The 17,094-nt window shown below is 40.1% G+C and overlaps 1 protein-coding gene across 5 annotated transcripts in view; it reads right to left on the bottom strand.

The window, feature by feature from the left end:
• The window catches only part of arhgap39 (Rho GTPase activating protein 39), a 140,568-nt gene that overhangs the window by 12,525 nt on the left and 110,949 nt on the right, over window positions 1-17,094 (bottom strand). For all 5 annotated transcript variants that reach the window (XM_015354221.2, XM_015354223.2, XM_069191127.1 and 2 more), the window contains 2 exons: window positions 9,278-9,351; window positions 219-418 (listed from right to left, as the gene is read on the bottom strand). In XM_015354221.2, the coding sequence (XP_015209707.1) occupies window positions 219-418; window positions 9,278-9,351 (274 nt within the window). The remainder of the gene's footprint in view (window positions 1-218; window positions 419-9,277; window positions 9,352-17,094) is intronic.

Raw genomic sequence — 17,094 nt, 5'->3', positions numbered from 1 at the left:
AACCTGAATTGCCTTACTTCCCTTTCTCTCTCACAATGACAGCCTTCACTCTTGATAGAGGCTCCCCCCATTGTGTACCCAGTGCTCCTTATGATGACCCCCTCAGTAATAACCCTATTCCACATTATGAGCCCTCTCCCAATCTTATTGCTTCAAGGGAATGATTATTTGAATATTTCCTCAGTATTGCCCCACTCTGCAATAGTACCCCACTGTACCTGAAGATGCCCTCGGTCTGGTCCCCGTTGAGCCCCAGCACCTCCTCTGAGAGCCGCGTCTGCACCCAGGGTAGCTGTCTCTCGGGGTACCTGTCCTTCTGCAATGCCATCACTTCCTCCAGCGAGCTGCCGAACATCGAGGGGCTGAAGATAGCGTTCCGCGCATGCTTGATTTCCTCTAGGTTGGGTTTCTGCAAACCCTGGATAGGACACAGATAAACACATAAGAACTTCAGAAGGGCTTCAAGTGTACTGACCCCAATCCTCTTTATCTGAGTTTTCAGTTGCACTCAGCCCAATCCTCTATATCTGAGTTCTCACGTTTACCAGTTGCACCCAAGATTTTCCTGAAGGATGTTCAGAAACTGAACTGTTCCAGCTCTGCACATCCAGCATTAAAAAGACATTTGTAATCTACGATTAGTAACAAAAACAAGCATGAGAAAGCGCAGCAATAAATTCAAGTAAGAGAACTGAAGGAGATAGCCAACATAAGCAGTGTTTATTAATTCCTGCCCAGTCGCAAATAAGAATTTATTACAGTACAAATATGAAACTGTGTATTACTATATAGTCATATACTGTATCTGTATTACTGATAGCCTATGCTATCAGTTCCCACGAAGTGGCATTAGTAACCTATCCAAGAGTTGCAGCACAGTGTTTTAAAAGATCTGTAATAATTGCTTCCTGCTTTCACAGTTAATACACTGATTTTGGTTCTATAACCATGGTTATAATTGTGACATTGACATGATCATATTCCTATATACAGTAGCAAAGAGAGACAGAATAGTCAGCCACATGTTCCGACTGCTGTCATTTAATTGAGCAGAGGCTGCTTAATCTGACAATTCCCCAGATTACAAAAGAAAAAGCTTTTATAGCGCTGCTCTACTGCACCTCCAATGAGCCAGGTTTCTGATCCTGTCAGCACCAAATTATTTATTTTAAAAGGTGTATTGTTATAGATTTCATATAAAACACTGTCTTTGGAGATACTGCAGAATTGAATTTTTCTAGTTGCTAAAAGATGTATAACATTTAAATGAAGTCATGAAGACTCCATTACCTACTGCATCTCAGTGGATACATTCAATGCCAGCAATGTCCCTTGAAAAGAAAACCAAAAACTTTAGAGTCAGTCCACATCTAACCTGGTTACGATGTCTTTACTGTTGTGATGATGTTCTCTTAATATCTAAAACACAGGCACCTGGTGTTGAAATTTACATTGTTTAATAATTCTTTTGTTTGTGTCTCTTCCTCCTATGGAAAGCCAATGTAAATCGAAGCTTTGTTATTCTACTGGAAAAGCAAGTAAAAAGATTTTTAAAATTTTAATGGGAGTATTAGTATGTACTATACAATGTGCAACAAGGGTTTTAAAATAAATTATTAGTCGAGAGCTGGATCAGTTTAGACCACATGTAGACCTGAGAGCTGCAGATGACTAACTTTGCTCTATTAACACAGGAGTCCCAGTAGTCCAGTTAGGTAGGTAGTCAGAGGGTTAAAGATCTCCAGAGTGTCTAGATACACTTTAAAGAAACACACAGGACACTGGATTGGGCACTGAGCCCAGTACGTCTGGCAGAGGACTGAAGAGGGATAAATGATTCTCCCTGACAGTCCCAGCTCCTGTGAAAGGAGGTCAGCTCTCGGCGCAGAGAACATGGCGAGCGACAAACAGCCCTAATTACTGATGCCGTGTCCTGCTGCTGGCTTGCTGGGCTCCTGGCAGGACTGCGCTGGAAATAGAAGCAGGTTCTGATGCTGTGTGAACAGAGCTGGAGGCACAGGCTGCCGCTCCACAAGTCTGTCACACTCACCTCCCCACTCATACCAACTCTTAGTTATGTGCTCACCCTCTCACTTCTTCACAAACTCACTCAGCCACTCACAGCGCCCTCTTCAGTTATAAACTCTGTCACTGACACAACTCCGCACACTGGATTTGTGAAGATGTGCTGTGTCTTTCCTTATTCTGCAGGCAGACTGTAGGCTATTGAGGGCACAAATGAGGTGCAATATCTCTGCCCTGCAATATCTATGATCTGCCAGTTCTGCAAGACATTTTAAAGAAATGTTCGATATAGACACTTTTGCATTTTGGGCAACCCTACCCTCATAATTCTACCACCTCACCACCCCACAACTACCGTCATGAAGTGCATGAGCGAAATGAACTATGAAACCAATGTGACATATGTAATACAATGGAAAAGCAGATATAAGAAGTTTAATCTTCCTTCTAGTGTCAGTTGAAGTAGGAATCTGAACATTGAGGATTATTCCAGCCACTATTCCTTACTGCTTGGTTGGCTTCATCACTTGTCTTTACGCAGCAAAATTCTAGATTAACAGTATCCTTAATGAAGGACAGTGATCTAGGCTGGTAACAGGGTTAGAAGGAACTGTCTGGAACTTTATTCACTAACACCTCTTCCAGCAGCAGCTGGAAGGTCTCCCAGGAGGTCCCCATCCAGGTACTGACCAGGCTCACACCTGCTTAGCTTCAGTGGGCTGCCAGTTGTGAGTTGCAGGGTGATATGGCTGCTGACATTAGCGGTGTGTATTGAAATTGTCTATTTAAACTATCAAGACAGAGTGAGGCAAACAGGTAAGAGAACCACCAGATTGTAGTTTGTACACAGAAACTGTAAAGGTTTAAATCAAAAGTTTGCAAAGGAAAGCCATTTATATAGGAATGTAAGCTGAAGACAAGAAGTGGAGGAAAATAGAACAAGAAAGATATGTTCAATAGAGATAAAGGTATTGAGCTTGAAGCACAGGACACATCAACAAGTATCCAAACCAAGGCAGTGAATATGAGGAGAAAGAAATTACTTCAAAAGCACTCAAAAAGAGCAAGATTCAATTAAGGAAAAAGCGTATTATGAGCTACAAGTACAGGTTTAGACATTTCTGGAGTACTACAGGGATCTGTATGAGGATGACTGAACACATGCGAATATAAAGATGCACTAGCAGCTAATATTCAATATTTAGAATATTGTGCATAGTTTTGTTTCAGTTACAAAAAATAATAATTCCGCACTGGAGGCAATGCAGAGAAGTGTGACCAGATACAAGGTTTAAGGGAACGTCCTATGCTGACAGAATGAAAGCAACTCAACTTTTTAAAAAGTTAATTCAGTGGACCTTGAATCAACAGTGAAACATGAACCAGGGGACACAAGAAAACCCTGCAGAAGAATTTAAATCTCAGAACAGGTATTAAACAAGTTATCCAAAGCTGAATATCCTGGCTTCCTTTCTTAAACAGCTGGATACGTTCCTTTGTTCAGTAACATACAGAAAAAACAAACAAGCTGCATAGGTCAAATGACCACCTCTTCTCTATAGCAGTTTCTATGTTATAGTGAGGATGATAGAGAGAGCAGAATATAGAGTAGGCGGGTGAATGAGCTCATTCTTTCAGGCTAGATTATCTCAGATAATCTCCATATATACTGTACATCCAATCCAGTTTACACCTTCCTCATCTCAGGACTCTCCCTGTCTGAAGCAACACCACTGCACTGCACTCAAGCACTCAAAGAACAAGTAAACTTGATCTAGTCTTCAGCCCCTTCAGGAAATGAATAAAGTACTATGGTACAGCTCAGCAGGATATCTGCTCTGGTCAAATCACAAGAGATCAGTGGACTATAGGCCTGATCACTATGGGATGATGATACCTCTTAGGAAAATCAGGATGCTGCAGGGAATTATGCAGTACTGGTGAACCAGTAGGTGGCTCCCTGGTGACAGTCAACCAGTCTGAACCACAGTTTCCAAGCCAGAAAGTGCAGTCTTCAGTAAGTGCCACCTCTACACCTGAGAAATTTTACTGATATCCTGTCTGCACTGTTGACACTCAGATCCCACAGATTTTTTCAGAAAAAAAATTATAGAGGCCAAATCCACAGCATTTTACATTTTACATTACATTGGAGGATTTATGTTTTCTGACTCATTTTCACGCTGAGTTATTCAGTCAGTGATCTTATTCTGAATAGGTAAAAAGATTCTGTAGAGCACTCCAGAATTTGTTGCTTTATGTCACTCAGTATGGACTGTCTGCAGCCCTGCCTTCAGTGGTCTCTGGCTTTCCCTACATACCAGGGTGCCTAGCAGTGTTAGAATTATTCTAACACTTTATCTGCTTCCCAAAAGCTGTCCCCATAGCCTGAAAAACAATTAACAGCACCAAGGAAATTAATTAATCTGCCCACAGAGTATCAACCTAATTACACCCTCAGCTCTGAATCATCCTCCCCTCTCTGTCAGCTCACACTCTTGACTTAACACAAACTCATTCACTCATTCCAAAATAAATGTTGCTGCGTTAGGAGACCTGTGCTCTATCTGTGTCTGTGTGTTTATGCATTTTCCTATATATCTGGCACAGATAATTAAAAATATCCTTTCTGACTATCATCTTTTAGAGCAGCGTGAACATTTCTGTTCCAAAGTGCCGTATTTCTAAATAAATCCAAGAGTTTATTTTCACTTTTCACTCTGTAGTTTATTTTTTGTACTTGTTATGTGTATTTGCTATCTGATTTATTTGAAAAGAGATTAAGATATTTGAGGACAGTTAAAGAAAACTGGAACACTCATACATTCCCTGCCTATGGCTTTTATAAGAGAAAGAAATACCATTTCCCTTTTGCACAGGCTGGTACAGTGTGGAGAAATCCAATCACACCAAAAAAAAAGCTGTGTCATTGCCTGGGATATACTGATACAAAACATGTTAAACCTATCCTGTTTGTAAATTCTTAATTTTAAACACATAGGATGACAAATGGGTCCGTAACCCACATCTATTTATCATGTCCCTAGTCCTATTATCCCCGGTCGGAACAGACTAGTCTTCAATGTGTCAATATTGCACAGAAAACAGTTTCTTTAAAGAAGATGAAAAGGTCAAAGGTCAACAGTTTGTAAGCAGGGTTTTTTCAGATGCAACCATAAAAGATCGGAAAGTTTTCATAATTCAGTATGGACAATTACGTTTGGACATTAATATCTTACAGATTCAAGAACCTCATTAAGATGTTTTCTCAACGATCCCATATCCCATGAATCCAAATCACGATTAGCAGTCTGTACTCAGTGAAGTTCAGTGAAGGACAGTAATAGTTTCAGGCTTGACTTATTAGTACTTAACTCTCATGTCCCCTAGATGATGTAACAAGAGAAACAAAGACAACAGAGCATTATAATTTGTGTGAAGCACAACAGTAACAGTGACGGAGATAGTTGAGATCTACTAGGTGCTTCCTGCTCTCTGGATAGTATCTGGGAACTTGAGGACAATCACCACCTGAGCTAGTCAGAAAACTGTCACACACAATGTGGTCCAACAATAGTGGACAGTGGGGAGTGGGGAGTAAGAGAATAGTAGACACTTCTTTTTACACAAGTGGTTGTGAGAGTTTGGAACACATTAGCCTGCCATGTTGTTGAAGCATATAACCTGGCCTCTTCCAAGGCACAACTGGATGAGATCAATTAGCTACCCTTAACAGGCTAGATGATCTGAGTGGCCACCTAACACTTGTAACCCGTCTTATGGTCTTATGTGAGATGAGGTTGAGTTGACGCAGTATCTGTGTGTCTCATGTCTTATTCCTATAGTTCTGCTTCTGTGTGAGGAGTGTGAACAGTGAACGGCAATAATAATCGAAGACTGAAAATGACAAAATGTAAGTTTAGAAGGGAAGTAAAGAAACTCAAAAAACAAAAAAAAAGATTTTTAACAGTGACAAAACATGGAGAGTCCTGTGCTTGTTCACTGTACTCAAGTCAGAGAACCCTGGTATAACAGTGACACAGCATGGAAAACCCTGTGCGTGTTCACTGTGGCTCCATCTGACCCGGTTTTGTAATTCTGATGCAACTAACTCTGTAATGACTTGTTTAATCTGGGCTGTTCTGGGATTTATTGCACACAGTTTATCTTTAAAAGATTCTCTCTGAAGCTTTGCTCAATTGCACCCAAAGCTCAGAATTCAAAATGTGCCCCAGAACTGCTATGGACCTCATAAACAGTTTATGCCCACATATCTGTAATACAAGATTAAAATCCTACCGCCACAGATCCCAAGCTCATGACCTAACTCCTTTTTTAATACAAAATCAATTTTCATCACTTTTCTCTGGAATGCACTGAAGAAATAACTCTGGCAGAAGATTTAACTTTCAGATCAATTGTTTTACATTGTTCAAAAACATTTGTTGCCACTTTGTGAAAGTAGAGCACATTCACCCTGGAGCAAAACCCTACTTCAGCCATCACACAGCACTCTCCGACTGCAGTCAGGGTTTCACAGTGAGAACAGAACAAATACCACTGAGGCCATGTTCAAAGCACTCTTCTTTTGCATTTTAAAGCAATAACTGCAGGATTTTTTTTCTTTTACCTCTGGTAAAAAATCCTGAAGCTGAACTATGCCTGGTATTCCTGCTTGCATTGGTGACAACTGCAAAACAACACCTTAAATTCAAAAACAGAAGCTTGACAAAAACAAGTACTTCAAACGAAGCCAAGACCAGGACCAGAGAGATGAGGGAGTGGGAGGAATTCATGAAAAATTAGGAGGGTTGAGATGTACAAAATGGCCTTCCTCTCAGCTCCAGTGTTGTAGACAAGTACTGTTTTTTGCTGTACTGCTCACGAACATAAAAATATTTTTATCTTCACATGGATAAATTATCCATACTAATTATACATACTTATGTATTACTAACCTTAGAAAAAAAGGTCTGCCATGTCCCTCGGAACAGACTAACAAACAGTTTAGCTCCTCTTGGGTGGGTGAGACTGGGTCACTGTTGTGAACCAGAACTGGCTGATGAATGAACACTGGACTCAGGCGCTTATCTGGCACAGCCCTGTAGCATGTTTATCCAACACTGTGTCCATGAGGACACCAGAAAGGTTACACATCACAGGGATCTCCTCCTACTATATTCTTCATCTAGCTGCTTGCAAGGCCAGTGATCCCACGACCTCATCAGAGGATCCCAAAGGAACCAGCTTTCACAGAATGGCTAGGTATCTTCTTGCAGACCTCCATGAGTCCTTGAATTTCAATGATACTCTGTGGTAGGTGATAAATCTTAATTATCGTGCTTCACTTTTAATACAGTCCGTTTTGCTGCAATGTGTAAAATGGGTATCATGAAAAGGCATCAATAAAATGAACTGGTTGGGACCTTTGCAGTGAGATACACTTACACTAGAAGTTCTCAAAACTGACATGCACAACAGCCACAATGCATCCTGCTAAGGTATAGGAGCTATTGACACAGCCATGTGAATCCACAATGTTTTTCAAACATTCAGAGTGTGGGACTACACTCAATTGTTTTTATTTGTTCTGCATAGATAACAAAAAACACAGCAAGGATAGCATTTATGTTTTATCAGTGTGTCGCAATCATGTATATGTGTCTGCACAGAACCTAACACAAAGCATCTGCAAAAATGAAGAGGATAGGTCGCTAACAGGACAGACAACAGGCTTTTATTTGTACCCTATAAAATCCTGTAGAAATAGAAACCCCAAGCCCACTTTCCACAGCCTCCCTGTCCCCCTGCAGCTCTCTCTCAGGACTGTGATGGATAGTCATAAAGTATGCAGAGACACTGCTGGAGACTTTACCCACAGTAATCCATCAGAATTGTCTTCTTCCTGAGAAAAAGAGCATGCACAACCCCCCTCCCCACTCCCCTACACAGTCACAGCATCTCCATTACCCAGTCACACAAATCACACGTTCCCATCCCCAGATTTCCCCCTTAACTACCTCTCAGCCTCTCATTATGTCTACCTCACTACTATCCTTACCCCCTCCCACTCCCACTCCAGGCTTTGCATTGGTTATTTTTTTTCTAAATAGTAGCGAACACAGACTGGCTCATGTTGATGAAGCATTTTGTTTCATTCATTCCAGCCCAGCTCTTAATGACCCAGTTCAAGTTTTAATTTATTATGGCTTAATTGGAGCAGCTTAACAGCTTTTGCTTGCTCTAAAAGGTGCTGCTAATTTAAAAAAAAGATCAAGAAGACCAACCCTATGTTCTGAGCCCATCTTCACTTGACTGTGTGATTAAAATCCTGCTGACGAATCAGACACAGTATCAACACAGATCAAACACATTAAATCTTGGATGATGGCGAGTTAACAATTGACATTTCATGTTTGCTGTGTTATATAATTGCAGACAATCAAGATGTAAGGTTGAGGCACAGAACTGGATGACAATCTTGTAGTTAACATTTTTGAAGGGACAACGAAAATCTTTCTGCATAATTAGAAAGACATTTTCAACAGCACATAGAAACTCCTGAAAGGCATCCTGAAAGCTTGAAAGTAAAGCAACCTTTACATACTGTATCACTTGTGCAGTTTTACTATTCGGAGAGGCAAATCAAGGTAATGTGATATGTAGAATAGGTAAATGTTTTAGAATAATGTGGCATGTGCCTGGCTTTTATCATGTGTGTGGATTAATACCCCTAGGGTGCACATTAGCAGTATTTAGAAGCGACTAATTTCATGTACTGTCACAATTAAAACAGGCCTTATGAAGCAATTAAAATGTTAATAGCAAAATGACAGCCATGCTGAAGTACTTGATCCAAAAAAGTAAATAGAAAACTATCTACCTTCAATAACAAATCTGATTTTGGAAGTCCTATATTGTATTTCAAATTTCAATTAAAGCAAAAATATTTGTAATACTTTTACAGTGGCAGTACCATATCAACAAATAGGCTATATTAACAGCATGACTCGTTTAGTACATAGGCATCGATTCCCAGAGGCAAGGGATTGTAATAGAAATAAATTACTCTTTAATTGTTAATTACCTCTGAAATGAACTGCTTTCACCAAGCGTGAACATGACAGCGATTAGTATATATTGCTAGCAAAAATCTTTAGCAAACAAATTTGACATCTAAGGTTACAAAAAGGTACTACTGAGCTTTACAGGCAGCACAAAGTGAAGCTTGATGCAGTTAAAAGCTTCCTACCTTTTTGGCGCCAGTCAGAGCTGCCTTCTGCAGTTTGCGGTAACAGTACTTGGCATAGGTGCTGATGGCCACACCTGCAGAAAAGAGCAGACACACACTGATCAATACCAGGCTCACACAATGGTGCAATGTAATGTGCTGCTTCATGCATTTTTTCAGAGAAAGACCTTTATGGACAGATTGAGCAAGTGTCTCTCAGAATTAAATAAAATAAAAGAAATAATTAAATAAAAGAAAAATAAAAGCAACTAATATAAGACAGCTTTTTTTTTTAAATTCGGGTTTGAAGAACTCAGTCCCACTCAATAAATCTGCACTCAAACTACATTCTCAATCCAGCTGTAAAAAAAAAATGCATATATTGCTTTAAATATTGCATCCACATAATCCATATTTGTGTCTTGCCTTTGAAACAGGAAATATAGTTTTAATTACACATGAGAGCACAAGACAATTCACGATACCCCAGTACTGCTAGGATAGGGTTGTCTTGAATAGGTCTACAAAAAAAAGAAAAGAAAGCACACCTATAGGAAAGCTATGGAGGTAGTATCCAACAAAAAAACATCAAAACAATAAAAGGAACAAGAAGCACAGCCTCTACTTTTGTAACGAACAGTTCTTTCCGGACCCTATGCGGACGACACAGTCCGACGGAGTGGGGAAACACTAGGGAAACGTCATGCAGGAAAACGGGGCTGAAGACAGGGGGGGCGTGTCCAAGGTGCGCTGGTGCACGGGGGAGGTGTGGCTGAGGCGAACAATCCGAGAGTAGTCTTTAGGGAAAATCCAAAACGCAAGGGTAAGTCCAAAACCAGGAGATCCATCAGAGCAAGAATTAAAAAAACACGAAGGTCGGGTCGGAACCGGCGGACGGGTAACGGGAACGGGAACGGGAACGGGGATTAAAACCTTAACGGGACCAGGCGCTTCCAAGTCCCGGACTCGCACGATATGGAAATCAGATCCAGAGCCTGGATGAGCGTCAGCGCCTGGCTTTTAAGGTGGGCTGGGAATAGGGAACAGGTGCAGAGAATAAAGTCTAGTGAAAGGGCTGGAGCACCCTTAAGGAGGGGGAACTAATATCGTGACAAGTTTACTATATGCTAGCCTTAATCAGATCCTGGACAGGCACATCTGGCACGTCACCTAACATTAATCAGTTGCAAAACTTACTACATAAAAAGATGCCTAGTTTCCCCAATTATGAAGTTAAGCAATTGAGTTATAACTGTATGATGTTATGACATCATTGAGCCAAAGGTGCATGTCCTCCTGAAGGCTTTTTACACTGTTATGGAGCAGAGTGTGTCCTCTGGCTAGCTGTGTGAAAAAAGAGAAGACAGTGCTTGCTGGCCCTCAACACCTCAACCCCCCTCCTCACCCCAACATTATACCAGCACCAGCCTGACCAATGGCTGGAAGGTACAAAATAGGGCGAGGACATACAAGGCAAAACAAATATGCAAAGACAAGAGTAAGCCATTTATTTCAGGGTTATAATGGGAGTCCATGTCAATCCAAACTGTTTGGCATGGGCTTGCCACAGCACTGCCATCTATCACATCATTGTAAAATGTGGTTTAAAGCACCAAATGTGAAGAAAGAAGACAGGGCAACATTGTTTAATTCCTTCCAACAATTGTCATTTGTCAATTTTTCAATTTTATCAACAAGTCTTTTATTACTGAAGTGATTTCCAGTAGTAACAATAGAAGGTCAACTTACTTATAATGGTCTGGCAGTGGTTTGGGTTAGAGGTTTGGGTTATTCATTTAGAATATTGTGCACAATTTCGATCATCAGGTTTCCAATAAAAAATATTGCTGCTGGAATCATACCAATACATTCTCTATATTGAGGGATTGTCCTATAGTGACAGGCAGAAGAAAGTGTACATTTTTAGTCTTGAAGCATCTCACCGCTGTTCCCTCAGTTGGTAAAAATATCATGGTGTGTTTTTGCTGGTTTTGAATTAACAAAATGAGTTGGGCATGGTGCCACATCAAAATGGATAACCAAAATGATACGTGGTTCATTTCATTTCTTGAAAGAAAATATTGCAAAGTGTTTTTTTAATAGAAAAAGTTGACAAAACACAAAAAAGAAACATCTAAAACCGAGGGTGAAAATAAGGTGGGGACAAATATCATAGATCCATGTAATCAGAAGCTTCTTCTACAACCTAAACACAACACTGCATAGGAGGATTTTTGTGCAGTCTATGGAAGAGACATACTGTACAGTAGTACATTACTGGAAGCACATCAACCCTTCAGGAAGTCTGTCTGGATAAGATTAGTTATCACATGTACTGAATGTTTCCAAGAACCTTTACACACACCATTATGTCTATGTATAATGGAGATAATGGCCTATAGCTACAGCATCCTAATAGGTTCTTGTCTGTTATAAGTAGAAACAAAATTAGAGCTCAGGTTTGATCTCTGTGAAAAAAGTATTGTTTTTTGTTATTGTTTCTAAAGGCAAAAAAAGTGTTTTGTTATTCTTTCTAACGGCAAAATTTTAGTTTCTGTGAAATTCACTTTTTGGTTTTATTTTTTATTCAAATGGATAGCGAAAGCACTATGATTAGTCCTAGCTAATCTCCCCCAACGAATGATGATTCGTTTTATGCTTTCATTATTTTAAATCTCTACAAAATCTGTTAAACACTCATTCTGAAGTAAAAAGTTTAAATGCTAATATTTAGCACAGGTGATACCTGCAGCCTGATGAGTATAAGGACTGGAACTAAATTTGTAGAGCAAAGAGGGATAAAGAAAATCATAGTCAATGAGACTATATATTTTGTGATTTAATTAAGGAAAATCTAAAATCTTTAAAAAATAATAATTTCTTTACAACAGCCAAGCACAACTTATTTAAATCTTGAGTATGCGAAGAGGTTTGGAAGTATTTAAAAGAGAGACATACTTGGCACTGGATTAAAAATCAAATTAAAGCCAAATTAAAACAGTTGTCTGTATTTTTCTTAAATCAGTCTTATATAAAACACTGTACCAACAATTTACATGTTCTGTAATATTACTTTAATATTTAACTTAGGCATCTTGTATTTTTGTTGGTTTAAAAACAATAAAATACTTGTAAAAACTAGTACTGTATGTTCTCTGGAAATCTGGAGATTCAATGTTACTTATTCAAAATCAGAATTGATCTTCAGTGTCAGGGCTGGAACCCCTTTATCTCTTCATTAACCACTACAAGACCCTTCTTTGTTTTGTATCACTGCAGAAGAAACTTTATGGAGTTTATTCTGAAAGATGTGGACAGCAGTGGAGTTGAGAGACATCTCATGAACTAAAGTGATTTGGTCCTGTATGTTGTATAGAAAGATCTACAGTAAACATTTAATTTTTGTGATGACTGAATTCAAGACACATGTCCCAGCAAAGCAGTAAAGCTCCCCCTGTGGGAGTTGGATATATGTAACACGTCAATAACAAGCAGAGGAGAACGGAGGAGTGCTCATGCTGAAAACAAAAGCTCAGATTGTGCAGCACAGCAATTCAACAGTGAACTCTCAAATACTTAAACATTCAGTACAACTTCAATCTAGAAATCAGAACAAAGACAAAATTATTCTCACTAAGCTGTGAGAGAAATGGCAGCTCGCACCTCAGCCGTGACCCTCACTGCCAGACCCAAGACACAAGGACATCAGCTTCAGTGCCTCTGAACCAAGATTGAAATTCACCCCCACAAGTACACAAGAACACTCATTCTCGGGCAGGGGGTCCTGTGCAGCTGTCTCAGGATGTACAAAACAATACCTCCCTCTCTCCACATTACCAGAACAACTTGCAGAGTCACACTCTACTCTGAGAAGAAATCCAGGAGTGCACTCCCATAGCAGGCTTATATGCAAAAGAAATAACAGACAGACATAATAAAACACAGCTCTGTCTGAGAGTAAAGCAACAAGTCCAGCTCTGTATCCATCCAACTGTGATACAAATTCATGTTTCTTGTTGAACACACTGAGAACTTCACATTCTAACAAACTTTCCACATGACTGCAGAACATTTTTGTGTGCTGTGGAGCCAGATAATCCAGAAGACCAGGAGTGCTCCTCTGTAATACCAAGGAACTGCTTCTAATCTTCTGGATGCCTAGACACCTGAAGGCTGTCTCTAATAGAACTAAAGTAGCCTGATAACCTCAGAGTGTTTGAAAAAGAGAGGGCAGACATTTTCATAGAAGTCTCCCCTGGTACCTTCGAGCAGGTTGACAAGAATATATGACTGATCGGTAGCCTCAGTCCTCCAATTCAGTCAGAAGGTCTTAAAGGGAGATATCTTTCTCAGATTTTCTGATGCCATTGTTGTTCTGTCTCTGGGCAGCCTGGGTAATATCGAGGTAATCTGCTACTCTACTTCTTTATTAGCAGAGGAGAGCATGCAGCACTCTTCTCCTTGAACAAATGAACGCAGCACTGAATGGTTCCATGAGACCCATGAGCCTTCACATGAAAATGAAGGTGCTTCCTGGCCTTCTAACCTCTTGTTCTGTGGGAAGGCTGACCAGCTCCATGGTCAACACCCCCTACTGTTTATGCAATGTTCATGACGAGGGTATAGTCACATAAAACACTCTAAGCAGTTAACATTTGTATTTAAGGAAAACCAGCATGCTCATGGAGCGGGGAGGGTGTTTCAAGAGTGCTGGTGCTCCTGATGGGCTCTGTTTGGGTCAGCTTTGGTGCTGACTGGCTCACTAATGGGCTTCCAGCAGGAGGGGTTTAATAGAGTAACGCACAGTGTTGCGGAAACCCACCTGCTGTTTAAGCCAATTAGCTGGGAAAGACTGCAGATGAAAGACAACACGGAGCAAAGCTCTTACTACAAAGGCACACAATCCACTGCTGCCAAACCAAGACTGCATACTATGCATTTTCCATAGTCCACTATTCACTTTCCTGACAATCTCCAAAAGAGAGCTTACTGTGGCCAATTTGTTATTCGTGTTTTTTTTTTCATAATATTTGAAAGTACAAATCTGCAAGAATGAAACACGTAAAGAACCTTGAACAGTCCAGATTTCATTAGCCAGGTGACCTACAATCTCTATCAGAGCTGCCACCATTTTGAAGAAACAGCTATATTTAATAGTGTTCAATATTAACTACCATCTTTCTAAGGCAGTGCTACTGTGCTGTTGCCGCTTCCTGTTAGTGTTACAATGCCAATCTCATATGTCCGTGTACAAAACCTAACTAATATGTATTTGTACAATACCAATCTAATATGTCCTTATACACCTCAACTGACTGAGCAGAATCTGCAAGAGAGACAGAAGAGCCACAGCAATGAGTGCGAGAAGCAGTCAGAGATTTGGACAGTTCAGTTGGGCCTCCTGGTCTGTGCAGACAGTACTGAGTCAGAGCTGGTTCACACACAGAATGCAGGAAGACTGGAAGAAAGGGGGATATCAGGGGGAAACACATAGTAAACAATTCAGAGTGAGGAAAGGGTGGTGTGAAGCAAGTGTGAGAAAGAGACTGAAGCCAAGCTTGGAGACAAGTGAATGTAAAGGTGAAAAGAATAATTCATAATTTCAAGAAAAATCATACACAGACATGGTAGACACATTCTCTTTGGACATTAAAAGAGGAGATGGCAAGGGATCTCTGAACAATAAATTAGTGAAAATAAAAACAAGAGGTACAGTACTTCTTGTACAAACGGTTATATGTGTGAGGTCAGCCAGAAGCAGGATCCTCCTAGAAACAATTAGATGCTACAAGTAACCAAGTGTGATCTCAAATCCGATCCAAGCGATCAAAGTCCTGCAGTGGAATAGACGAGAAGTGCAGAAATTGCCTGCCACTGGTCTAGTAGAGCAATTCCAGTCCTGTTCAAGGACAGTTCCAGTCCTGTAGTAACATAGACTAGAAGAGCTAAGGCTGTCTTCCTCTGGTCTGGAAATGTGATGGAGAGCCCTGATTCAGGACAGCACCTTTCCTGTAGTAAGACAGACTAGAAGAGCTAAGGCTGTCTGCCTCTGGTCTAGAAATGTGATGGAGAGCCCTGATTCAGGACAGCACCTTTCCTGTAGTAAGACAGCCTAGAAGGGCTAAGGCTGTCTGCCTCTGGTCTAGAAGAGTAACAGCTATTCCTATTCCATGACTGCAGCAGTGCTGCAGGTTTGATAATGTTAATCAAATGTTTGTACACACTCTTAGCATTTAATAAAAAAGTTTCCATCCTATTGCTTAACAATCAAGAAGGAAATGTAGATACTGTATGTATATAAAATCCCTCTCCCCATCTGTTTTTTCAGTTTCTGAAATGTAAGCTTTTTTTATAAACAGGAATCATCATCAGTGAGGCTGTAGAATTAAATAAGATGGTGGTTTTGATCAATTAAGTCACAAATTGAGTTAATTAAGGGAAAGCATAGCTCAGGTGAAGTGAAACTAAAAGCAGTGATTGTCCTTTAGATGTTGAGAAGAATTCCTGCAGTTTCCTTGCTTTATTTCCTTTCAGCACCTAAGCCTGTGAACATCACACCAGTCTGCTGCTTTGGACGGGACCTCTTACAGCTCCTATGTGTCTTTCATAATGTAGAGCCCAGAACTGAAGACAGTACTCTGTACAATGTGAAGAAAGGCTCCACACAAAGTTACTTCATTACCTGTACATTTGACAACTCAGATCTGGTCTATTTAACATATGTGCTAGTGACATATTTCTATACAGTCCCGGAGTGTATCTTTCCACTGTTGCTGACAGGTGTCGCACTGGTGGAGGAATATTGAGGGCTATGTGTTGAGGGCTCAGAAGCACTTTTACACCTGTCACAGGGTCCAAAAGTCAGTGACATACTGTAAAACACTTACACAAAGAGTTGTGGGAGTAGGGACTGAGCATATTCTTGAAACTGACATCATGGTTTATTTTTGAGAAATGGATGAATGAGATCATGGGTCATTTAGCTACTAGCAACCCAAACAATGTTCCTGAGCTCTTTCACAGGGACCAACAAATCATTATATTTTTATGTGGTCATGTTGTTTTGTTGTAATCACTGTAAATAATAAGAATTGTTATCATGGATGTTATTGGATATAATCTGTGTTGTAAAAATGGGTTTTAAGCTAAAACCTTCTACCCTCAAACACTGATAACAATAAATACGGTGTCAAGGACAGACACAGACTGAACACACATAGTTGTGGTGTAGTCTAGTCCCTATGGATTATGGACACATGGAGATATTCTGACAAAAATAAACCAGGATGACTCATGGAATGACATACCTGAGAGAGAAAGTCTCAGACCAAACCCAAAAACTAAGAGAAAAAAAGACACACACTGACAGTCACACAAATAATCAGACAGACTCACAAATATGGACATACTGTCATAGACAGAGACCTCAACTAAATTACAAATGCAAAGACAGATACTGATGGTACTGCTGACACAGTGAGACAAACAGAATGATCTATATAGACAGACCAGCACAGACAAGCAGACAATCAGACAGCTTCACAGATATACAGAAAAACTGTTAGCTACAAGAATTATGAGAGACAAGTACTAAAGCTAGACTGAGAGAGACAGTTACATATTCATCCGTCCAGGCAGATTTACACTCAACCATATTTAGGCATCACCGCACAGACACAGAAAACAGGTAAATATTCATGAAAAGGCTAGCAGACTGGCCAACAGACACACAAACAGACATACCAACAGAACAAGAAAATAGAGAGACTAAGAGCCACATAGAGACAGACTCTCAGAAACACAAACACACAGACAGACAAGAAAACAGAAAGACAGAA

This window comes from Lepisosteus oculatus, chromosome 6 (genome assembly GCF_040954835.1).
Source record: "Lepisosteus oculatus isolate fLepOcu1 chromosome 6, fLepOcu1.hap2, whole genome shotgun sequence".
Lineage (NCBI taxonomy): Eukaryota > Metazoa > Chordata > Actinopteri > Semionotiformes > Lepisosteidae > Lepisosteus > Lepisosteus oculatus.
Note: the sequence above shows the minus strand (reverse complement) of the source record. Positions and strands in the feature narration are given on the sequence as shown.